A 25,174-nucleotide genomic window follows, 5' to 3' on the forward strand; every position below is an offset into this window, starting at 1 on the left:
ATGCACTAGCCCAAATCGCCCAACTAGTGTCACAAGATGCTAGAACACTAAGCAATGCACTAAAGGCTCTCCAATCTCACTCAAGATGATGAAATCAAGTGTGGAAGTGAGTGGAGTGGTGTGCTCAGCTCTCAAAGGGTGTATGCAGCTGTTAGAAGTGACAAGAGAGTGGCCAAGGCCGGCCACTAGCTAGCTCGATCTATTTATAAGTCCACAAGCAAATAGAGCCGTTACCCCTTTGAGTCAGCTTCTGTGGGGTCACCGGACATATCGGTGTGGCACCAGACATGGGGTGGCGGTGCCCCTCCAATGGTCATCCACTAGCCATTGGGGCACTGGACAGGCGGCGGTGGCATGCCCCTAGGGTGGTGGTGACCACCCAGCCACTGCCTGAGAAACCACCTTCTCTGGATAACAATGGCGGTGCACCGCCCTAGGGGTGGCGGTGCCCATCATGGTTTCCCCTGCTCTCTGTTGAAAAGAGGCGGTGCCACCGGACAAGGTGGCGATGCCCCCGACGGTGCACCATCGCACCAGAGGCGGTGCACACCACCACGTGCGGTGCCAGCCTCCACAACCTCGCTCTCGAAAGAGTCCAGGTGGGCACAGCCCCAGAGCACCTCCTCTCAGCCTCCTCTGCCGGTCACCGCCACAGGGGTGGCGGTGCACCGTCACAAGGGTGGCGGTGCCCTCGGGGCAGCAACACAAGCCCAACTACGCCTCCTTTTCTTCACCTTTTTTCACCACCTTTGCAAATGTGCTAACACTCCAAGTGTTTTACCATCACGTGCAAGTGTGTTAGCATTTTCACAAATATTGTTCAAAGGTTATTCACTTCTCACCGATTGTGCACTAGGCCTAAAATGCAATGCAAGTATTTCAACACCTGGTGGCACTAGATGAACAAGTTATCCGATAAGAGCTCCCCTCTTAATAGTACGACCATCTATCCTAAATGTGATCACACTCTCTATAGTGTCTCGATCACCAAAAATAAAATGGCCCTATGGATATCACCTTTGCCTTGAGCCCATTTTGTTTTTCTCTTTCTTCTTTTGCAAGTCCGGAGCTTGATCACCTTTATCACATGTCTACCAACAACACCATGGACTTCATCTTGCTCCACCACTTGGATTGGACTATCCTATCTAGTCACACACTTAGATGCAAGAATTAGTCCAAATAGGTTTCATCAATTAGCCAAAACCAAACTAGGGCTTTCAACATGGCACCGTTGACTTGGATGAATGATGAGCCATCATGGTGGTTGCGAGAAGTGCGAAGGCGCTTTTAAAAAACCTTATACTCCCTATCCCAATGTAGGATCTCAAAACGATGAGCAATTCTTGAGATCTGCATTCCCGGTTGCCCATGCGTGCAGGCACTCGGGATGGAGAGGCTATGATGATGGCACAGTAGCGAAAAAGAGGCAAAACCGTTACTCAGATAGACATGTTTGAGGTGGTGGTGGATAGGTTGTTTGTATAGGGATATCTTGCACGATCTCGTGTTGTCACAATCATGATATAAACCAACGAGGTTTCCAATTTGCAAACTTAAAGGTAACCAAAAACTAAAACTTCAAAAGGAGGTTGCGCTCCCACAAGGTCACGAGTCAAATTTTGGTAGACCATTCAAGGAAGTGCCACATGCCTGTGCCCTTCGCCCTGGCCTGAGCTTGTCCCAGCGAGGGAGCACATGTGGAGTTCCCTTCTCTCCCCCATACTAGACTTGATGAAGTGAAGATGGCTTCCATATTTAAGGATGCCATCCTCCATTTCAACTAGCAAAGTGGGACAAAAGTTTCTCTACTTCCCCATATACACACATGAATATCCTCCGCTTCAACTAGCAAAGTGGGACTAAAGTTTCTGCACTTCCCCATATACACACATGCATGAATGGGTCTTTAAGATTTATTTGGAATAATTGGAGGCCAGTATTAGCCACAATAACTCTAGGGTTGGGGTATAGGCTTGGTGAACTAACCTAGATCCTAACCCATTGAATGCCCTCGTATTATGTTGCATGGCATGGTACCTTGCAAAGGCAACCCCTTCTTCTGTCCAGAACAAATAGGACATGAAATTGATCAATTCAAATATTTTGCAGAAACATTACTGAATAATGAAATCAGATCTAAGAGAAGGAAAAAGTGTAGGTTTGTGAGATTCTCAGTAGCTAGCTAGGTCAATACAACACAATTCCAAAGATATATTCCTTGGTCCCTGTTGCAAAGACGGCTCATGCATTATCCAAACACCTAAATTGATCTCAGTAAACTAGATCGTGCTGGGCTGTTCAAAAAAGTTGATGAATTCCGTGCAGCGCTAGCTAGAGTGGTAGTCGACCCGGACCCGTTATGGGAAACCTAGGCAGCCTGCAAACTCTATAAAAGGCAGCCACCCCTGTGCTCCCAAACCATCAGTCGTCCATACTACTCATATCTCTACGTGCATCCACAGCTAGCAGCTTGTTGCATTGACACACTCATAAAAAGACAGACAGAGATAACTAAGGCAAGCTAGCTTGCTCACCGATCAAGTGATATCAAATGGAGCGTGTGATGCAGCTGGCGTCGGAGCGTGCGGTGGTGGTGTTCACGCTGAGCAGCTGCTGCATGTGCCACACGGTGACGCAGCTGATGGCGGACCTGAGCGTGAACGCGCTGGTGCACGAGCTGGACAGAGACCCCAGGGGCAAGGACATGGAGCGCGCCCTCCTCAAGATGCTGGGCGGGAGGGGCCCCGCCGTCCCCGCCGTCTTCATCGGCGGCAAGCTCGTCGGCGGCACCAACAGCGTCATGTCACTCCACCTCGCCGGCGAGCTCGTGCCCATGCTCATAAACGCTGGCGCGCTCTGGGTTTAGACACCAGGGCATCGTCACCGGTACACGTCACGTACGTATATACGTGTGCATGCGTGCGTGAGAAAATAAATAGATCATGCATGGTCGAAGAGTATACCACTATACCAGTGTTGATTAGTAGCGTGTGTGTCAATTAAGGGCAGGTTTTTCCCGTCCTGTTCTTCTGATGAGAGAGTTGACAGGAATAAGGCAACTAGCTTCCTGCTAGCTTCAAGCATGCCTAGCTTGTAAGTAGGAGCTAGCTAGTGAGCGAGAGGATGAAATGGTGGCCTACCTAGCTTCTAATTTCGTCTTCTAGCTAGCTTCTTCCTTTTTGATGTTTTCTTTCTAACTTGCTATATATGGTGACTGCGTGTACCGATCGGTCGATCGACCGACCCTTTCTCGACGGACTTATATGAATATATATCATATATACATATATGCTGAGAGTTAAGTAACATGTATTGTCTTATGAATGTATACAGATTAAACAATCTTCCATACCAGTCATTTTCTTGGTTTGATCATTATTGACGATAAGTAATTTATAGTAACAAGTAAATATAAATTTATCTAAAATAGCACGAAACATAATTTACTGTCCTGGAGCAGTATTACAATTTAAAATGCATTGTTCTAGTCATTAGCTTGTGATTCGTTATAGATTTGTACGTACTTGCCTCTAGCTAGCATATGTATGTATAATTGATCTCTACATACATGGGGTCGTACAATAAGTATGTTTACTTTAATTTGAACTACTTTTTCATATATTGTAGTAACAAAAGGTGGAGAGAATATTCAATGGAAGCCACAACTCCATGGTGGAATTATGAAAACTTTTAAGAATCATTTTTAGGGGTTTTCACAAATTCACCATTCCACCGGATATTTTCCCCAACTTAGAAGTGTTTCTCAAAGTGTTTGAAAATCAGCACATCCATATTGCATCCATAGTGACATGTCACACAAGTTGATATACAAACTGGTTTTTAAAAATACATACAAAACAACAAAATTTAGCTCCATGTGTACTAGCAGAAAAGAACAAAAATATTTTACGTATCAATATTTGTGGCATGTCCCATATAGGGCTGCTCTATATATAGATGTGCAAATTTTTGATTTTTTGTTTAAAAACTGCGACTTTAATTTATGGTATTGTTTCATATATATATATATATATATATGTGTGTGTGTGTGTGTGTGTGTGTGTGGCGAAGGCGCTTTTAAAAAACCTTATACTCCCTATCCCAATGTAGGATCTCAAAACGATGAGCAATTCTTGAGATCTGCATTCCCGGTTGCCCATGCGTGCAGGCACTCGGGATGGAGAGGCTATGACGATGGCACAGTAGCGAAAAAGAGGCAAAACCGTTACTCAGATAGACATGTTTGAGGTGGTGGTGGATAGGTTGTTTGTATAGGGATATCTTGCACGATCTCGTGTTGTCACAATCATGATATAAACCAACGAGGTTTCCAATTTGCAAACTTAAAGGTAACCAAAAACTAAAACTTCAAAAGGAGGTTGCGCTCCCACAAGGTCACGAGTCAAATTTTGGTAGACCATTCAAGGAAGTGCCACATGCCTGTGCCCTTCGCCCTGGCCTGAGCTTGTCCCAGCGAGGGAGCACATGTGGAGTTCCCTTCTCTCCCCCATACTAGACTTGATGAAGTGAAGATGGCTTCCATATTTAAGGATGCCATCATCCATTTCAACTAGCAAAGTGGGACAAAAGTTTCTCTACTTCCCCATATACACACATGAATATCCTCTGCTTCAACTAGCAAAGTGGGACTAAAGTTTCTGCACTTCCCCATATACACACATGCATGAATGGGTCTTTAAGATTTATTTGGAATAATTGGAGGCCAGTATTAGCAACAATAACTCTAGGGTTGGGGTATAGGCTTGGTGAACTAACCTAGATCCTAACCCATTGAATGCCCTCGTATTATGTTGCATGGCATGGTACCTTGCAAAGGCAACCCCTTCTTCTGTCCAGAACAAATAGGACATGAAATTGATCAATTCAAATATTTTGCAGAAACATTACTGAATAATGAAATCAGATCTAAGAGAAGGAAAAAGTGTAGGTTTGTGAGATTCTCAGTAGCTAGCTAGGTCAATACAACACAATTCCAAAGATATATTCCTTGGTCCCTGTTGCAAAGACGGCTCATGCATTATCCAAACACCTAAATTGATCTCAGTAAACTAGATCGTGCTGGGCTGTTCAAAAAAGTTGATGAATTCCGTGCAGCGCTAGCTAGAGTGGTAGTCGACCCGGACCCGTTATGGGAAACCTAGGCAGCCTGCAAACTCTATAAAAGGCAGCCACACCCCTGTGCTCCCAAACCATCAGTCGTCCATACTACTCATATCTCTACGTGCATCCACAGCTAGCAGCTTGTTGCATTGACACACTCATAAAAAGACAGACAGAGATAACTAAGGCAAGCTAGCTTGCTCACCGATCAAGTGATATCAAATGGAGCGTGTGATGCAGCTGGCGTCGGAGCGTGCGGTGGTGGTGTTCACGCTGAGCAGCTGCTGCATGTGCCACACGGTGACGCAGCTGATGGCGGACCTGAGCGTGAACGCGCTGGTGCACGAGCTGGACAGAGACCCCAGGGGCAAGGACATGGAGCGCGCCCTCCTCAAGATGCTGGGCGGGAGGGGCCCCGCCGTCCCCGCCGTCTTCATCGGCGGCAAGCTCGTCGGCGGCACCAACAGCGTCATGTCACTCCACCTCGCCGGCGAGCTCGTGCCCATGCTCATAAACGCTGGCGCGCTCTGGGTTTAGACACCAGGGCATCGTCACCGGTACACGTCACGTACGTATATACGTGTGCATGCGTGCGTGAGAAAATAAATAGATCATGCATGGTCGAAGAGTATACCACTATACCAGTGTTGATTAGTAGCGTGTGTGTCAATTAAGGGCAGGTTTTTCCCGTCCTGTTCTTCTGATGAGAGAGTTGACAGGAATAAGGCAACTAGCTTCCTGCTAGCTTCAAGCATGCCTAGCTTGTAAGTAGGAGCTAGCTAGTGAGCGAGAGGATGAAATGGTGGCCTACCTAGCTTCTAATTTCGTCTTCTAGCTAGCTTCTTCCTTTTTGATGTTTTCTTTCTAACTTGCTATATATGGTGACTGCGTGTACCGATCGGTCGATCGACCGACCCTTTCTCGACGGACTTATATGAATATATATCATATATACATATATGCTGAGAGTTAAGTAACATGTATTGTCTTATGAATGTATACAGATTAAACAATCTTCCATACCAGTCATTTTCTTGGTTTGATCATTATTGACGATAAGTAATTTATAGTAACAAGTAAATATAAATTTATCTAAAATAGCACGACACATAATTTACTGTCCTGGAGCAGTATTACAATTTAAAATGCATTGTTCTAGTCATTAGCTTGTGATTCGTTATAGATTTGTACGTACTTGCCTCTAGCTAGCATATGTATGTATAATTGATCTCTACATACATGGGGTCGTACACTAAGTATGTTTACTTTAATTTGAACTACTTTTTCATATATTGTAGTAACAAAAGGTGGAGAGAATATTCAATGGAAGCCACAACTCCATGGTGGAATTATGAAAACTTTTAAGAATCATTTTTAGGGGTTTTCACAAATTCACCATTCCACCGGATATTTTCCCCAACTTAGAAGTGTTTCTCAAAGTGTTTGAAAATCAGCACATCCATATTGCATCCATAGTGACATGTCACACAAGTTGGTATACAAACTGGTTTTTAAAAATACATACAAAACAACAAAATTTAGCTCCATGTGTACTAGCAGAAAAGAACAAAAATATTTTACGTATCAATATTTGTGGCATGTCCCATGCATATAGGGCTGCTCTATATATAGATGTGCAAATTTTTGATTTTTTGTTTAAAAACTGCTACTTTAATTTATGGTATTGTTTCATATATATATATGTGTGTGTGTGTGTGTGTGTGTGTGTGTGTGTGTGTGTGTGTGTGTGTGTGTGTGTGTGTGTGTGTGTGTGTGTGTGTGTGTGTTGGGGGGTGGGTTGATTTAGATGTAGTCTAAGGATTTATTTTAGTTTATTTTTATTGATGACATATGTGAAGTAATTTAATGCAAATTAGGGATACTTTATATTACCTTTCAATGGCAGAGGTGGGTAGTTTTGATAAAGATTTAGCTAAATTGTCATTTTACTCATGTGCGTCGCAACACATGCTTTTTGTTAGCGGCACATGACACATCTGTTAGGGTAGAGCAGGGCCGGAGATGAAGTAGCAGTAACAGTAACACATGCTTTTTGCAGCTGTAACTGAACTGTAATTGCTGAGGGCGGGCCGGGGTGGAGGATGTTGGGCGATTAGGTGGGTAGCTTCACTGGCGGCGTTGTTGCTGCTCGCCTGCCGTGGTGCAGCCAACGATGAGGTGTTTCGGTAAGAACGGAAAAGGAAGAAGGATGAGCCATTTGTTCGCATGTTCCCAACAAACAGGCATGTACAAAATAAGAGCCTCGATAGATTTAGAGGGTTGCTTCATATTATCTTTGATAATGGTATAGGTAGATAATTTAAATACAAATTTAGGAGGTTACTTTGTTGCATAGGTGGCAGGTTAATAAACAAATTAGATCCAATATATATTATTGTCACTGTTGATTAGAGTTTATGTAATTGATGGCAGGATATTTCTATTTTCTCTAAGAATTTCTAGGATTTTCTCTTTTTGTCACATCTCGTGATGACTGATTAACATGGATATCCTCCTATTAGTAATAGTAAGATTAGCCAGATTAGTTTTTTTTCAAAAAAATAAAGTTGGTAAAGTTAAGCTAACTAGGTTCTTATATTGTTGTTTGCCATCATGTTCTGCATTATGGAACATATCTCCAATTATCTTATTCCTGATACACCGTACCTTTTTGCTAAGAGCAACAGAACTTTCCATTATGACCAGAGGGTCCGACTAATCTGATATGGTGCCATCAAAGTGAACTAAAAAAAATTTAGAAAGTCTACAATAAAAATAAAGGATAATACTACTATCCAGAAATGTACAATTTACTTATTTATTTATAAACCATGAACAGTTAATTAATGGGTGGGTGCATAGTCTTTATTCTCTTGTGTGGTTTCTAATCACATTGTTTTAAAGTACTTCCCTCAAATGGAACTAAAGTTCAGTGGCATATTGATCTTTGTGTCATGTTGGGCCAGATGATAATGATTATATGTACCCACTAGCTATGAATCATAGCTACCCATTTTCACAAGTCACAATTTAAAATAAATAGAATCTTTGCCAAATCAAAGTTAGCGTGATTTTATGAATATTTAACAAAAAGAATGTAGTAACGACGGTGCCATTTGGAAAAAAATAAAAAGGGGCTACGTATGTACTTAACTATCTCTAAGGATGGATTTGGACCACCACTTGTCGATTACTCAACTGGTTGAAAGCCCGCCAGACAAATGCCCCGTTCGCTGGTCTGAAACTTAGCTGAAACTGGCTGGTTGTGTGAGAGAGAAACACTGTTTGGCTGGTTTAGTGAATAGTAAAATATGAGGGGGAGCAGCCGGCTGGTCTATAACTTCCAGACCAGCGAACGGCCAGAAAGTGATGAGGTATGCTGCCTTTGAAACTCTATAAAATAGTTGATCTGCATGTATGCAACTAGTACAACTTAGATAGATCTAGTAGCGACAGATGGATAAGATATAAAGGTGACATATAAATATAATATCCATGCATGGGATATGTATTATAGATTGCATGCAATCGGTTTCGGATCGCGGCATCACACAAATCCACTGTACGTATGCGCACTGGCCTGGCCGAGGTAACAGTGACGAGCTAGGGAGAGAGATGCCTATTCTTTAGCTAGAGGCATTGGTGACTATTATTCTTTGTCTTTTGATTTGCATCAATGCATGCCTTTATATCTTTCTAGATTCCAAAACCACAACAGGATGTACTAAATACGTGAAGATCAGATTTGCAAGGCAGCTAAAGGTGTGGCTTGTTGGGCGCCACATTGCAACAAGCATCGAGAGCTATAGCACAAATTCCTCTCTGCATATGCATGGTAGGTAGGGCTCCCAGTGGAATCACTTTTGTTCTGACTTTTATATTTGCGTTTTCTTTTATGCAAAAAATGTATCTTTCTTGTGGAATCCCATATATATTTATTGATTCTATTCTTCTACATGCAACGACTGGTTTGCTCTAGGGGCAGGACAGTGATGGCAAAGTGGTACAAATACTCCGATTGATGTACATCTGTGCGAGTACGATCGAATTCATGCTTCACTCCTTGGTGGATGTCATTCTCACTTGATCTTCTGTTCTTGTTGTGCTTTAGTTTAAATTAGTTTTCCACTATTTTGTTCCTACAAAATTGAAACAAGATGAAATCCCACCCTCGTTCTAATTAAGATATATATGCATTGAAATTTCTTTAATTTTTGCGAGGATGTTAATTGTAAAAGTTAGCTGGCTTAATACACGTGTAGAAATTGATGCTACACTGTGATGAGAACAAGTTAGTAATAGATTTTATTCATGAGAAAAGTTTTATTGTGTCCTTGGATGGTATATGGCTCATAGGATTGGCAGGAACGAAGCAGATGAAATTCTCCCAACTAAACATACTGGGCGTTCCAACTTTGGAAAGCCATACAATGAGTAGTTTTCCTTCTTTTCTGAGATAAGCATATGAGAATATATGAACATCATTTATTTCCCACTTCACTTTGAATATTGTATTTTTTTAGCGACATGATGGGCCATGGTTCAGTCTCCTTTCATTTTCTGAAATATGCCGATTATTGTTGGCCAGATAAAATTTACAACCTTAGCAAAAGTTTCATCTTTATTTCTATATGTCTATTGTGTATTTTTCACTAAGAAACTATATTTTTGTTGACCTTTCGATTAATGGGATTACATCCATATATTAGCAGTAGACAGTGCACATTATTAGGTTGAGTTATATGTGTTACTACTTGATCAAGTTCTTTGTCATATGTTGTTGTCCGGGAGTTTCATAAATTTTGGTAATGATTCACTATTTTTATAGTTTAAATAAATTTATGTGTGCCTATCAAAATAAATTTCGTACCGTGTGTCACCCAACAAAATTCAAAATTACATAAAACAATATGTGGGCTCATATGTTCCATTCAATCATTGCTCGTGGAGATAGATGAAAAATTCAATTGTTTTGGAGGGAATATTAAACCTTCTGTCTTCCATATTACCATAAAATAATTCTAATAATACATAAAGTACGTGGTTTGAAAAACAAAAAAAAATGCTTGAAAGCATATTTTTGGTGTATACGCTTGCTACAGAATTTTCACATGGGGGACTTGCACATCATTCACAAAATGGATATACTTCAAAATTAGTTCCATTTAACTTAACTCAAACTTTGAAGTTTGCACACCTCAGATCAATTTTGACCTTATGTGCACCTCATACTTTGACACAGCATGGAGTCATTTTTATCTCCTCTCAAAATGAACTATGAGACGTTGCACTATTTTTTACTTCACTGGCTCCGGCTCCTCCACGCACTGTACCTATGAGCCGAAGCCATTTAAGCCATGCCAAACGTGGCCAATTAACTCTGTGCAAGTGGAAGGGCCAAGGATGTGTTTGTAAATTAAAATTGGTTCATGCAAGTATATTGCTGAAGTAACCAGTGAACCATATATATATATATATATATATATATATATATATATATATATATATATATATATATATATATATATATATATATATTGACATACATAGCATCCAATGCCGAAGTATGTGGCCCTGGTCTTGAAAAAGTATTGGCTGATTGTTTAAACCTTATCATAAACTTGGGGATCTTTCAAGCTTTGAAAAGATTCCCTATTTTTGCACAAGTTGGAGCCAAGTAAATTATAATAAATATCTAAATATTCTCCCTATATCTTGCTAGACCCCACTTGAAGCTAGCTGTTCCAAACATTATCCAGAGTACGCGCATGTCGTCCGATCCGTTAGCAACTTTATCAAACGGACGTGGACACATGCATATGTAGGAGAACTATGCGTCTCTGATGCCTGCATGTAGACTATGGTGATCACATGATGTAACAGTTTAATTATTATATGTTGGTTTTCATGTTAGGAGGCTATTAATATTTTATAAGATAAGAACTGGATTCGCATGCACTATATAATATCCGAGTGATTGATCTGACTAATGAAGAGTGTCTATTAATTATTATTTTAGTGTGAAATCTAGGTAGCTAAATTTATACCAAAATGGTCAGGATGGGTAAAGAAAACAGAACACTAGAGTGATTAATTGAATTGCAACTTACCACCTCATGGTCCCCATTTTTGGATTTCATCACTCTATATTTCAAGAATGTTAATTACTCATTCCGTTCATGTATATATATTAGCATTAGCGTGCCCAAGATGTTTTGTATTTGTTATTACAGATGAAGTGTCAGGGAAAAGATTTGTATGTCCCTCATAAAAACGCTCGTGCCATCGTCGCTCCTAATTGGCTGCCAGGAAAGAGATTGGGAGATAGGCTAATGAGATCTGCTCAGCACTCTTAAACAGATATTTTTTTAATCGTCTTCATTTTTTCTTTTTTTGCAGGGAAAGGTTGAGCTTTATATTATAGATAAACAGGGTTACAGTACTAAATGGACAACAAAGTCTGGTGCTTTCTTGATCCACACAGTCTAACAGAGATGTTCACAAGCATGTTGGCCTAATTCATGAGCAACCATATTACACATTCTATTACAGTGGACAAACTCAACCTCTCTAAGCTCATCACCAAGCAACTTAGCCTATTTCGGTTGTACTACAAATTTGGATCGATTGTCTTCATTAGAGATTAGAGCTTTGCAAATTGACTGGCAGTCAGTCTCCAAGACAACAGGTAAATCTTTTTTTATCTCTAGACAACAGGTAAATCAATCCATTGAATCGCCAATCCCAACCCCTCCGTCGGCACCATAAGTTCAGCTACTTCAGGATCAGAACAATGAAAGAGAATTTGGCTTGAAGCAAATAAAACTGCAATTTGCAACCAGCATGACTATCGCTAAGGCCCGCATCAGCATTTACTTTCACATGCACAGGTTGTGGTGGTTGCCACCAATATTGCAACCGATCTCCCTATGCACTAGACTTGTGATTCAGTGGGATGGTATTCACTCCTGCCTTTCCTTTTCTATCACTTGGTACCTGTTGCCGGCCTTCCACCAAACTTTGCTGATAGCTAACCAGAAATACGTACAGAACCCTCAATCGACATGGGAGCTCCTTCATGTTTAATTTGTCTTCCCACAATGCTCAAGGATTAAGTAGCCAATCTTGATCACTTAACTATATTGTTTCTTCAGGCGGTAGATCCCATTCCCTCCTCATAGACGTACTCTCTCAGTGCTTTTGCTTTCGGGCAGATGACTAGGAGAGTAGCTGGGATTCAGACCTGACCCACCATGAGAATACAATACAAAAAATAATGAAAAAATGGAGCATTTCTTCTCTGAAGAAAAAAAAATGACAAGGAGCTAAACGACAGGGATATGATTATGCTCTATAGCACTGCTCATTTTGAGCGTGCAATCCACACGTCGAAGATTCTTTATGCCCACAGGCCACATCTCTCTCTCTCTAGATCTCTATCTCCGAATCTCTGTCCTCCCTATCGATACATATCTCATACAAGCACCCACTGTTCTCCTCATCCTCTATTGGATGAACACTATAAAAAGGGCATCGATCCCACCCTGCACTCGCAACAACAAAGCACACATCTAGCTAGCCCACAAACACCAGCACTAGCTAGAGCTAGCAGGCTAGCTCATTGTTCGCTAGATAGCCAGCTCGATCGACTGTCGTGCTAGTGCCCGATGGCGGAGAGGGTGTCAAGGCTGTGGACGGAGAAGTTGGCGGTGATCTTCACGACGAGCCAGTGCCCGATGTGCCACACGGTGACGAGCCTCTTCTCCGAGCTGGGGGTGTGCGCGGCGGTGCACGAGCTCGACAAGGACCCGCGCGGCCGTGAGATGGAGCGGGAGCTCACCCGCCGCCTCGGCCGCGCGCTACCCGTCCCCGCCTTCTTCATCGGCGGCAGGCTCGTCGGCTCCACCCACAAGATCATGTCGCTGCACCTCGCCGGCAAGCTCGTGCCCCGACGCCATATGGCTCTGAATTTTGCTAGCAGCTGGAACGTAACGTAACCCCCCGAATTTTGCACCTTATTTCCATGCATGCAACTAATTAAATACTCCGATCCTACTGGGAGGGGGGGGGGGGGGGGGGGGGGGGGGGGGGGTGTTCTTAAATTAAGAGCTAAGTACGTATATACTGATACTGATGTCGTTCATATATATGCATGGGTAGGCTATAGAGTGCGTTCACTAATCGTAAGATATGAGGAACCTATCTGGACTGTCCGATCACAACGGGTCGTTGGGTTGAGAGAACTTTTCCTTTTTGATTGATGATGAGATCCTGCGAGGTTTTGTGTAACCTCCCCTTTCCAGTTTTTCAATGAGATATATATGAATTTTGATGTACCTCTCTCTTGCTATTCTTGGATTGTTCTTGCATATATATGGGTGGGACATGGCACAGTTTTTTTGGGTGTATGTGTGTTTGTGTATTATATATAAGGATTCAAATACTCCGTACTTGTTCTTTTGTTTGACGGCCGACCAAACGGTGTGGAATCGAACTAAGGCCTTATTTAGATCACCTCCAAATTCCAAGTTTTTTCACTCTCTCTCCATCACATCAATTTTTAGCCGCTTGCATGGAGCATTAAATGTAGGTAAAAAATAACTAATTGCACAGTTTAGTTAGAAATCACGAGATGAATCTTTTGAGCTTAGTTGGTCCACGATTGGACAATATTTACCAAATAAGACGAAAATGCTACTATTCATCGGGTTGTAATTTTTTGCAATCTAAACATGGCCTAAATGCATACAACTTCTTTTCTCATCGATCCTGTCATGCTCTACATCTTTATCATATTTGCAAACTACTCCTTCCTTTCAAGTTAAATCAACTTTACAGTTGTCCTAATCCAACTATTTTAAGTTGGACAAACTTTAAGAAAAGAACACCAATATTTATAACACTAAATTAGTATCACTAAATAGATCATAAAATATATTTTTATAATATACTGACACGTGGCCTAGATAATGTTACCCTAACTTAAGGTAATTTGACTTAAGGTGATTTTAACAATTAATTTATTTTGGGACGGAGGTAGTAGTACATTTGTCTTCAAGAAAAGTGAAACTAAGAACTGCCTCTGAGGATTACTAACTAGAAAATTTGTCATTTCGCCAATAAAAGAACTCGTGTTCTCTCTTTTACCACTGCTATGCCTTTTTCTAATTTCCTTTCTACAATCCCATCCGGTCAACGAGCATTGAACCATCAAGTAACATACAAAAAATTTCATAGAAACCTTAAGAAAATATTGAGTTAGATACCAGAATTAAACTGGTGTAGGAATGAAAAACGAGATAACTAAACAAAAATTTTAGTTTTCATAGGAGTTTCAAATTGAGGGAATATTTTAGCATGTTTTTGTAGTGATTTTTCTATTGTGTCCCAGTATATCCCTTGGTTTCTTTTGAAATTTCAAATATTTTTCTAGTAAGTCTTATTGATGTCAACTGATGTTGAGATGGAAGGGTGGGCAAAAAGAAACTAGGCATAACAAACAAAGCAGTGCAAATGACAGAATTCCATGTGACCCAAGACACAGAAGGGCTAGCGCCCAGACGTCCGAAAGGATGTCGCGTCCAAACGCAGCTCCCGTGCTCGCGCCCACATCCTGTCCCACGCCCCACACGTCTACATCCCGCCCAGTGCCCCACATGGGTCCCATTCACATGCCCTGCCTGCGGACGCGCATCGCGGACGCATCTACCAGCCTCGGGCACGCACCTGGTGACCCATGGCGCGCCACAGCAGCGGTTGTGGCAGGGCGCTGTCCGCCGGCCACCGGCGTTGTGCAATACCAGATCTATTTTGAAACATTCAGATAAAACATTTGCAACATACGTCTGAAACAGATGAAACACTTGAAACATGCGCTTGAAACATGCGTGTATAGGCATTGCAACATCCAGATCTACTTTTGCAACATTGTAACACCCTGAAAATTTTGCATTTTCTAAAATAGCCAAATTGATTTATTTAAGCAATTTGTGAGCATTGAAATATAGGAAAGAAATAATTTTGGTGAAAATAAAATCAAATATAAGGTTAGTAACATGTTGATGCACTCATGCTGGAGCATTGTATTTAATATGTTGAGTGGTTTTTTATTTAAACTCAAAACGATTCAAAACTCATTTGAAAATACATTTGGAAATTTGATTTGGAAAAAGAAAAAAGAAATACTTTTCCCTCTCCTCCCTTCCTCATTTCGGCCTGTTGGCCCAATTTTCCGACTCGGCCCGCTCGCTCCTTCTTCTCCTCCTCCTGTTTTCCTTCCTGGGCCGGCCCAGCAACCGCCACCGCGCCAGCCCAGCTCGGGCAACTGCCACCGCCACGCCCTCCTCCTTCCCTCAGCCACTGACCGCTCGGGCCCACGTGTCAGTGCCGCCCCCTTCCTCTCGCGCGTCCCGCACCCGCGCCGGTCAGCCGCAACCGCTCCGCGCCCACGTCTCGCGTCGTGGGAGCGTCCCCCGCGCCTCGGCCTCTACAAAAGGCGGTCCCGAGCCCGTCACCGCTCCCTCTGTTGCCCCGCTCCCTCCTTCGCGCTCGCTGAGCTCACGAAAGCAACTACCGCCGCACCGAAGAAACATCGGGATCCGCCGCTCGGAAGCAGTCGTCCCCGAGCCGCCTCCGCCCCGTTTTTCCCCGCGGTGAGAACCCTCTCTCTCTCCCCGTGCAGTTTGTTTCTCGATTCGTGGCCCGTAGACCCGTTTTTGCGTGCACCCGCGAGCTTCGGCCGCCGGCCATGGCCGCCACCTCGCCAGCCGCGCCCTCCAGCCGCCTTCTCGGCTTGGATGAGTTCGCGAGTACCCCCGCTACTCCTCGGTGCTGTCGGTTCTTCGAACCATGGCCCGTAGGCCCCTAACCGCGCTCGCCGGTGACCTCCACGCCACCGGCCATGGAGCTTGCCGTCGGTGTCACTGTGCCGGCCGGACCCCCCCCCCCCCCCCCTCTTCTCTTCCTTCCCCAGAGCCGATCCAAGCCGTCCATCTCCAGATCTGCGCCCAGGATTAGAAGATACCCTTTCGCATGTAAAATTGCTAAAGAGTCTCTCGCTTTCGGATGAATTGAACCCGCCGTCCCTAGCGTAGTTTCCAGAGTACGCTTCCTCGATTTGAAAACATAAAGTGCACTGTTTTAGTCCAAAATACGTTTTCAGTATTTACAGAAATGCCACTAGATTTGTTTTGCTCATAAAAACTTCGTTTTAGCTCTAAATTGACCCGTTCAAATTGCGTTAGCTTCATAATTTCATAATCTACGTGTTAGTACCACTGTTAATCAAGTTTGTAACTTTTTAAATTTCATGGTTAGGTTTAATTAAATAAAGTGCTATAGGAAAACTCGTTTAATTCATAACTTTCGCATTTTAGCTCCGATTTTTGTGAACTTCGCGTTGACGTGATCGTAGCGAGACGTAGATTAATTTCATAAACATTTTATCTTGTTTTCTATACTATTGGTGTACTGTTCTAATTGTAGGGTTGTTTGCTTTGCATGAATGTTCCTGGAATGTTGTGTGTTGCCGTGATGGTGGTGTTTAGACGGTGAGGAGAACGTTGGAGATCCAGAGTTCTTCGATGACCAGCAGGACTAGCAAGAGTTTGTGAACCAAGGAAAGTATAGCATGGGCCTACCTTGATGTCCTATTCACTTTAATCATTTACTCATGTGCACGTGTCTAACTTTGATAACCATAAGGACATTCTAGTCATTTGATGACTTGTTCCCTTGACTCCTATGGGTTAATTGCATATGGGTAGATTGCTAGTGCTCTAACTGAACATGATCTATACCATGGTTAATGGTTCTATGGAACTAAAAGTATAACATGATTTGTAACAACTGATCCTTAGGGCGAAGGTGCAAATGACTTTTGATCATGTTGCTCCTGGCCCTCCATAAGGACTTATCTGTCGGCAAAAGCTGGGACTGACAGTCTAACCGTGAGAGTCATATGGCTTTGACTTTAGCTCAGTGATAGGACCTTTTCTAGCATGTTAGAGGTTACCTTTATGGCGCAAGAGGGGCTTGCCACGTTGGGTATAAGGCTGCCTCTGTTCCTATGTGTATAGTCGTGATGGATATGTGCCATAGGAAAGGGGGGTTCCTATATCTGTCTGCCGAGGAAACCGAGCGGCCCTAACTTGTTAGAGAAACCTATGAAATGGCTTCATAGTGTACCCTGCCCGCTCACCTTGGCAGTGACATTGGAGTAATTAACCCGGGCATATCAGAATCATGACTCGCGGTGAATGTGCACCACCTCTGCAAAGGGTTACAAACTGTTATAACAGCCGTGCTCACGGTCACGAGCGGCCCGAGAAACTCACAGAATAATTGGTTACTCATTGTGGTTCATTTATGATGGTATACGATGATAATACGATGCAAAAGATTCTGATATCTGATTATGTGGGTATAAATGGGAGCTTAAGCATAACTTGATAATAATTGGTAATAAAATCCTGACTTACTAAAAGTGCTAACTGCAGTAAACCAGTGTCGTCCTTTTTGAGCTACATAACCCCATGTTATCTTGTTAAGTACGGGAAGTACTTACACTTGTTTATTTTCTTTATTTGGATAAAATCCCGGATGGGTAACAGATGACAACGGGTATGAGAAATTTCCTGAGGATTATTAGGCTTGTGGTCAACCAGTTGACCTTCCCTGTGATGGTGTTCCACGAGAGAGAGTTATATTTTATTTTCCGCTGTGATGTATAAGACTAAGTTATGTTATTATCGTGATGTAAGATACACTGTGATGATACTCTTTTATAATTTGTCAGCTTGTGTGTGTGATTGATCCCTGGGCACACATGAGTTAGTGCATTCAATTTTATCCTTAAAATTGGGTGTGACAAATTGGTATGAAACACTTGCAACATAAGTCTAAAATATCTGAAACACTTGAAACATATGCTCAAAACATGAGGTAGAGCCAAAGCAACATATGCAACATCTAGATGAATTACTTGAAACAGACGTCTGGAACATCTGAAGCATCTAGATGAAACACTTGAAATATAGCGTCTGAAACACTTGAAAGACAGTGTCACCGGCGGCCACGTCCTTGGTGGGGAACTACGGTACCCAGCAAGCTCGGGTTCAGGGGGACGCCTCGAGCAACGGCCCAGCATACACCCAGGCACGGGCCTCCCCTTTCTGTCGTGGTGTCTTCGGCCAGTCACGGTGCACGCCATGGCTGCGACAAACGAGGTGGATGGGGGCGCAACACAGGATGGTGATGGGGTGCTGGGCGCGGAGCAGCGCGGGATGGGCTAGGTGCGGCGCCACCGCGCTAGAGAAGGCCGCGGCGAGCGTATCCCGCGATGGAGGCACCCGTGGCAGCGCATGCGTATGGCAGTGGGGAAAAGATCGCATGCCTGCTGCGGTGAGAAAGGAAATGTCGCTGTCTTTTTTTTCTTTTTGAGAAACCGTGCTAAAGGTGGAGCGGAGCAGAACTATTTGGCCCGATCGCTGCATAGGCCTGGGACAGGGCGTCCAGACGGATTTGTCTTGACGGACATCCTCACAAGAGCATTATCACATAAGATATGGTTCCTTAATTGAAAGGAGAGCAATTTTTTAGGGACAAAGGAGAGCATTTGTTCTTCTTAGAGTGTACACAGGAGACGCACACAGTCAGTGCTATAAAAAAATCGGCTGCTACACGTTGACCTGTCATTTGGGTTGGCATATTCTTCTGATATAGTACAAGCCCAGTAGGCTGGCCCAAGAAAGCAAGAATTCGTCCAGCAAACCGATGGCGGCCCAAACGAGAGCGTTGGATAGTACACGCCCAGTAGGCTAGCCGCAGTTTTTCCATGCAGTTTGTCTTGTATGTTTGGTTAAAGAAACCAGCATGGTTCTTTTAATTTATTTGTCTTCTATTTTTTTATATCACTAAACATAGAGATGATTTTTAACCACAAATAATTAATTCCAGATGAACAAGATGATGCTACTATAAGATGGAGTTCCTAAAGAAATGCATTTGTTGACTGATAAATAAAATAGAATGAGCTTTTCATTAAGTTGCAAACCACCACACTCCATGCCAACCTGTCAATCATCTCCATCCATGCACCAATGTGCAGTTGGCAATGTGGCTGAATCAGAACCTTCTACCCCAGCAGCAATAGGCAAGTGGTCCAAAGAAACATGCAGAAAACAAGTGAGGCAACTCACATACACAGTCTCAAGTAACATGCAACCAACCACCCAAACTTGGGGGCGGCCATGGCCATCCATGTGAGCTGTAGTATGCAAACGACGCACACAATCCAGTCCGGAGAGTGAAGGAAGTGAGTCAGAGTCGTCACATATTTTTTTTCTAAATTGCTACAGTAGGCATACATGTTCAGATCAGATCCAAATATACTAGGCCAACAGGCCTAAATTCAGACACGCCACCGCACTCACACAAGGATGCATACGCATGGGCATGCATGGACCATATGGTGCATCAATGCAATAATTTAAATCATCCGACAGGTTCATGTAGGCCGCACCATTATCTTTGATCTGGCGGTGCTGCAGTGAGAGGTGGGCAGTACACAGTCTGATCATAGTTAACTGGCCGGGACCGAATGGTACATACAGTGTTACTGTGCTATGAAAGCATTTTTTTCAGTGCATATACATGCTGCAATACGTTTTTGCTGTGCTATGGTCATCCGTAGAGCGAGTCTCTGGACCATACGTGCATGCAAATCATGTGCCATGGTTTGTTCATGGCATTGAATTAGTAGGCTGGCGACCCTCACCATCATTTATAATATAATGGTAGTAACAAATGAGTTGCTAAATGCTTGTACTCCCTCTATTCACAAAAAAAAATGGAACTATAGAATTTGGGGTCAATCAAACTAGTTGACTTTGGCTGAGTTTATAGTGAATATTAATAACATTTATGTCTCTAGCTAGGTTTACTAGAAATATATATTTCATAATTAATTTATTGGTACTTATCTTGTATCATAAATATTATTATATTTTTTACATAACTTTGGTCAAACTTCAAATCATTTGACTTCTCGAAAAGTGAGGAGTGCATTCTTTTATGGACGGAGGGATCGGAGCACTTGTTTATTGGATGATCTAATCTACATGTGCATGCATGCTTTTGGGATGATTTATGCATAGTTGAGCAAAATGGGTTATGGTGTGATGGATAGAAGCGCCCTTATGAAAGCTTGTAGAATAGGTTTGGTTTCTATATGGCGACTATGTGTTATTGGTGCATGCATGCTTATTCAGTTAGGACTTGCGTATGGTGTTATGACACATGATGTCTTGATGCGTAGGTCCACATCGATCCCTAAAAGTAGATAATTACCAATAAATCCTTAGTCGATAAAGTAGTGTAACCTTGATGATTTCCTATTTGTTGGTAAAAACAAACCATCACTTGGAATGCTCAAGCCAAGTGAAGTCGCGATTGATCCACACGATACACACATGGGTGTACAAGAGACATGGAAACTTGAATACATGATGATGGTGTTGAAGTCAAAAGCGGTCAAGTAGTCAATGCAAGCGGAAAGGCAACCCGAGAGCAGAGAGCATGGTAGTTGCCAACATGGACTATCAAAGAACAAGGTGGCACGCTTCAATATTGAGAGGACTTACTTAGGGTGGAAGCAAGAATGAAGACAAGCTTTGACAAGCATCAAGAATGCATGGTTGCGAAATTTTGTCTAAAAACCACATATGCGGCGTGGATGGTCATCATTCCAATGTAGTCGAACTTTGCTTGAAGCGTAAATGCACTTGTGTAGCTATCATGAGTCCTTTAATTTGGTGCCTGGCTTGGATGCTCATTCTCACTTTTCCATGTTTTTGTGTGGCACTTTTGTAGCATTTTTGGGATTCTTTCAAGCTTCCTAATCGTTCATAAGGTTGATGCTAGATGGTACACAAGTTGAATTGTGTGACCTAGGCAGTTAGAATAGTGGTGCATTATGAGTTGTGTTGAGATCCTATGCACTTTGCTCTAATTGATTTTCCATCCTATAACATGGTTGTTTGTGAAATGCATAAATCGGTAGAGAAAACTCGAATAAATGAAAAGGTATGACATTGTCCATATATATGTGAGAGAACTTTTATGTTTCTTAGAGGGGGTGAACATGTAATTCCTAAAAAAATCAATCTAAATAGCAGAATTAAACACTAGACAATCCATCGCCTTGTTGGCTACCTCGAAGGCAGAGTATCTGTCAAGTTCTTGAACAATCCCATAAGAAATATAAACTTGCAAGAACTAAAAGGATAAGAAGATTTAACTAAACTCCACTTGAATCAAAAGTTGTATTTTCACCTTAGAGAACTTTTGAGCTAATTACTTGCAATAGATTTTACACATGGTGTAAGTGAAATCCCAACAATACATGAGTAAGCACACAGAGATTTGTTACTAAAGTTCACCCCCTCCACTAGAGAGTACCTACGTCTCTATGGCAGAACCGCCCAAAATAACACGCATTCGGAGGCGCTCGTCTTACACTAGACACTAAGCACCTCGAAAGTGAGCTACATCGGATAGTTCCGTCGAGCACACCCCAAGGGAGAACTCAAAATAATCCACGTTTTACATCCAGAATCCAATAATGAGTACGAGCTTACAATACTTAGTCTATTTCATACAACAAGAGTTCTTGGAAATTATTTATTACAATACCAGGGTTCAGAGTGCGATAATTAAACAACGAAATGAAAATAAACATCTAGCGGAAACGACATAAGGATCTGTCTGTGCCCACCAGAAGAATCCTCCACACAAGAGCTACTCCTCAAGCTGCACCTACAACAGGGGTAAAATAAACCCTGAGTACACAATGTACTCGCAAGACTTATCCGACAAGTGGGAATAGTTTCCCAACTCTCAAGGATATGATAGGCAATATGTGTTTGTTGTTTTCTTTTTGTTTGCGGAAAGCATTACTAATAGTTTATCCTTACAGTCAAGTTTTATTAGCAGTCATGATTACTTCCTTAGCTAACCATTCTAGGTAAGCACATGTTCTACTTTCAAGCAAGGGTTAAGCAATCAGAACTATTTCACCATCTTTTATCTTCCAGTTCTTACTATGGTGCTAGACCATGGCCAAGTCGTACCGTCTCATGGAAATGGCGATTGGCGAACCAATGTTTCTGAGCTGGGTACTCCGAAACACACGCCTCATTTGTACCCCAGGCACAAACAAGACCAACCCATTCCACTCCTGTCAAGGGGTCTAGGTCCCCGTCCAAACTTGGACTCCAAGCCCCCACACTTGAGACCCGATCTCAACATGGTGCTTAGACCTCCACCTTTCTCCGCCTCCAATCAATCGGTCCGAAAAGACCCGGAACCCACGACAAGAGTGTAATGAGCCTTCCCGCTCCCATAAGCAAGTATGTGCTCAAGATAATAAGTCTGTGACCTGACTACCATCCACAGCAACGGACGGTCCTTAATCGACACGACAGGGAAAACAGTGTAACCAAGCTAAGCCCCATTGGCCGCGGGACACAACCTGTTATACCCACCAATACCCATACCATATCACTATCCTGTCTTCATTTCTCCTTTCAACATTTTATTATCAGAGTAATAATAATCCCCTATTGTGAGCAACGGCAGGTTACTCACGCCATCGATGACCTAAGCATAGCATCTACTCGAACCTGCACTAGTAAGACTCTTAGGACAGTTATATCTATGCATGTGGTTTCCATAAAATTCCTGTAACGTAAATGCACAACACATATATGTATGGTGAATTATAAAATAGAGGTTATGCACCGGGGCTTGCCTTGGGCAGGCACGGTGTCAACTGTGTCAGTCAGTGGTGGCTCTGGGACCTCCTCCTACATGAGAATCTCCTCCTTGTAATCCTCGATGATCTCCTCGAACTCGTGATTGCCGGTGGTCACGATCTCCACCAACTCATTCTCTACATGCATGCGATGATAATGCAACACTTAGCATTTAGCAATAGCAACTCTTAAAATAAGAATACGCATACTAACATAATGTGTTTCACAATTTTTGGACACCTACATGATTTTATATTAATTACCAAAGATCAGATCAGAAATTAAATTAGAAAACTATTTCTAATTCCTTAGGAAAACAAAAAGCAAATCTCCCGCACGGCCCACACGCGCGGCCCGTGCGACCCAGTTGTCTCAACTAAGTGCTAACACTATTTCCGCGGCGGGTGAGTCCCGCGTGCGCTGGCGCTTTTGCAAAAGAGGCCTCGCACTTCTCCCAAATCATAACTAAGTGCTAACACTATTTCTCCCTCTCTCATACCTTCTCACTTAGCCCCCCCCCCGTCCTTTCCCTAATTCACCCGTGCGCACCCCTAGCGGCTCAGTGCACGGCGGCGCGGCGGATGACGACACAACACGACCATGTCGGCCACTAGAGGCTCGCGCTGTCCCGTTGGTCAGGCCAACATTCGACTATAGTCCAACCGCCTACACCAAGCAGCAACGCGAGGCGGCGGGACCTGCTGGAGCGAGCTGCAGCGACACGCGGCCGTCCGCGACGGTGGCGCGGCTGCCCCAGCGAACCAGAGCACCTAAGAACCTAACTGGCTAGCGAGGGAGCATCAGTAGACTACCGTGGACCTAGCCGAGGTGACGGTTGGGGTGGAGGATGGCGGAGGAGGTGTGGCCACGTGCGGTCGAGCCATGCGGCGGCGCACCGTGGTGGCACGGTCGCGTCAGCAATGACGGGTAGGCAGTAGAGGTTTGGCTATGGCGCGCAGGGCAAAGAGGGGATGAAAGCAAATCTAGTGGTGCATAGGAATTCACTTGGGGTGAAGTGATGGAGGGCTGCCCTCGGCCATGGCCGAGCACAACCTTATCGGCACAGCGGTGAGGAAAGTTCCAAATTAGAGCTTGGTCGTGCACGGTTCAAGGCTGGGTGGGGTCAGGCAGCGAGAGGACTTGATGATGAAGTCGTAGACATGCTGAATTAAATGGAAGTGATCACTCGGTGGCTAATTGGATGGCGTGGCTCGACGGCGGCAACAGAGGGGGGAGAGAGAGACGAGGTGGCAAGTGGGCTCGTCTCGGTCTCGCCTTGGCAGGATGTGGCCGGCGTGATCTAGGTGCAACGTGCGTGCAGACACAATGGACAAGCATGTGCATCCCCGATCGGCATGGCAGTGACATAAATGACAAGGTGACGGCGAGTTCAACCATGTGTGCGTGGCAGTGGCGGCATCGAACTGGGCCGGCAGCGGCGCAGAGGTGCAGAGGGAGGCAAGGACATGATGGCGAGACGACGGCACCGGCAGCAGCTGCGTCGTGGCGTGGGGCGGATCGGCGGTGCGGCAGCGTGGTGAGGCAGGCTGCAGCGTTGCCCGGTCGTGCGAGCAGCAGCAGCAGCTCCACGTGGTAGAGCCAGTGGTGGCCAGGCTAAGGCAGTTATAGCCAGACACACGCGGCAGCGCGTGTGCGCACACAGAGCAAGCAGGCATGGTGACGTCGCGCTCCCGAGATGTGGTGACCGCGCTCACCCGGTGAACTAGCCCAAAATCATGTCTTGCACGAATTTTAAAGCGCCTATAAAAACTAAACGGTTGCTCTGGAACCCAAACCATCTTCACCTTGCTCCAGAGGGGATATGAGGCTACCAACCTGAGCTAAAATGAGACACCACCTCCTAACTTGATTTCACAAAATAAATCGCCAAACATTGCATTGTCTAGCTGTCAACATACTTGAAAATATTCTAAATTTTTGAGCTGAACTTGATTTCAAATTGCATTTCTAGGCTATTAGAAATGTTGGCTAGCACTGTTATTTTTCCACGGCAAGTATTTCATTGTCATCTACAAAGTTCATGTTCCAAACTTTATTTAGTGCCACATATATGTTCTATATCATTTTTTTCAATAAAAATTAGTTTTAAACCCTACTTGATACATATGAGTTATGGAATAGTTTATCATTTAACATTTTTATTGATCATCTGAAGTTACAAAAATGTTATCTACACATTCCATCACATACATTATCACATAAACATGATGCTCATG

At 43.4% G+C, this 25,174-nt stretch overlaps 3 protein-coding genes across 3 annotated transcripts; all 3 read left to right on the plus strand.

Annotated features, from left to right (window-relative positions):
• The first annotated feature begins 2,480 nt into the window (after positions 1-2,480).
• On the plus strand, positions 2,481-3,290 carry LOC136505309 (putative glutaredoxin-C14). Its single transcript, XM_066500463.1, has one exon. The coding sequence runs from the start codon at positions 2,555-2,557 to the stop codon at positions 2,867-2,869; it is 315 nt and encodes a 104-aa protein (XP_066356560.1). The 5' UTR covers positions 2,481-2,554; the 3' UTR covers positions 2,870-3,290.
• Positions 3,291-5,272: 1,982 nt separating this feature from the next.
• LOC136505328 (putative glutaredoxin-C14) lies at positions 5,273-6,082 on the plus strand. Its single transcript, XM_066500480.1, has one exon. It carries the CDS (start codon positions 5,347-5,349, stop codon positions 5,659-5,661), a length of 315 nt encoding a protein of 104 aa, XP_066356577.1. The 5' UTR covers positions 5,273-5,346; the 3' UTR covers positions 5,662-6,082.
• Positions 6,083-12,666: 6,584 nt separating this feature from the next.
• On the plus strand, positions 12,667-13,121 carry LOC136503842 (glutaredoxin-C15-like). The gene has a single exon (XM_066498790.1). It carries the CDS (start codon positions 12,792-12,794, stop codon positions 13,119-13,121), a length of 330 nt encoding a protein of 109 aa, XP_066354887.1. The 5' UTR covers positions 12,667-12,791.
• The last annotated feature ends 12,053 nt before the right edge of the window (positions 13,122-25,174 follow it).

This window comes from Miscanthus floridulus, chromosome 14, assembly GCF_019320115.1.
Source record: "Miscanthus floridulus cultivar M001 chromosome 14, ASM1932011v1, whole genome shotgun sequence".
Lineage (NCBI taxonomy): Eukaryota > Viridiplantae > Streptophyta > Magnoliopsida > Poales > Poaceae > Miscanthus > Miscanthus floridulus.

Excerpts from the sequence above, each read along its gene's own strand:
- LOC136505309 (XM_066500463.1), top strand. The coding sequence starts at position 2,555 with ATGGAGCGTGTGATGCAGCTGGCGTCGGAGCGTGCGGTGGTGGTGTTC.
- LOC136503842 (XM_066498790.1), top strand. The coding sequence starts at position 12,792 with ATGGCGGAGAGGGTGTCAAGGCTGTGGACGGAGAAGTTGGCGGTGATC.
- LOC136505328 (XM_066500480.1), top strand. The coding sequence starts at position 5,347 with ATGGAGCGTGTGATGCAGCTGGCGTCGGAGCGTGCGGTGGTGGTGTTC.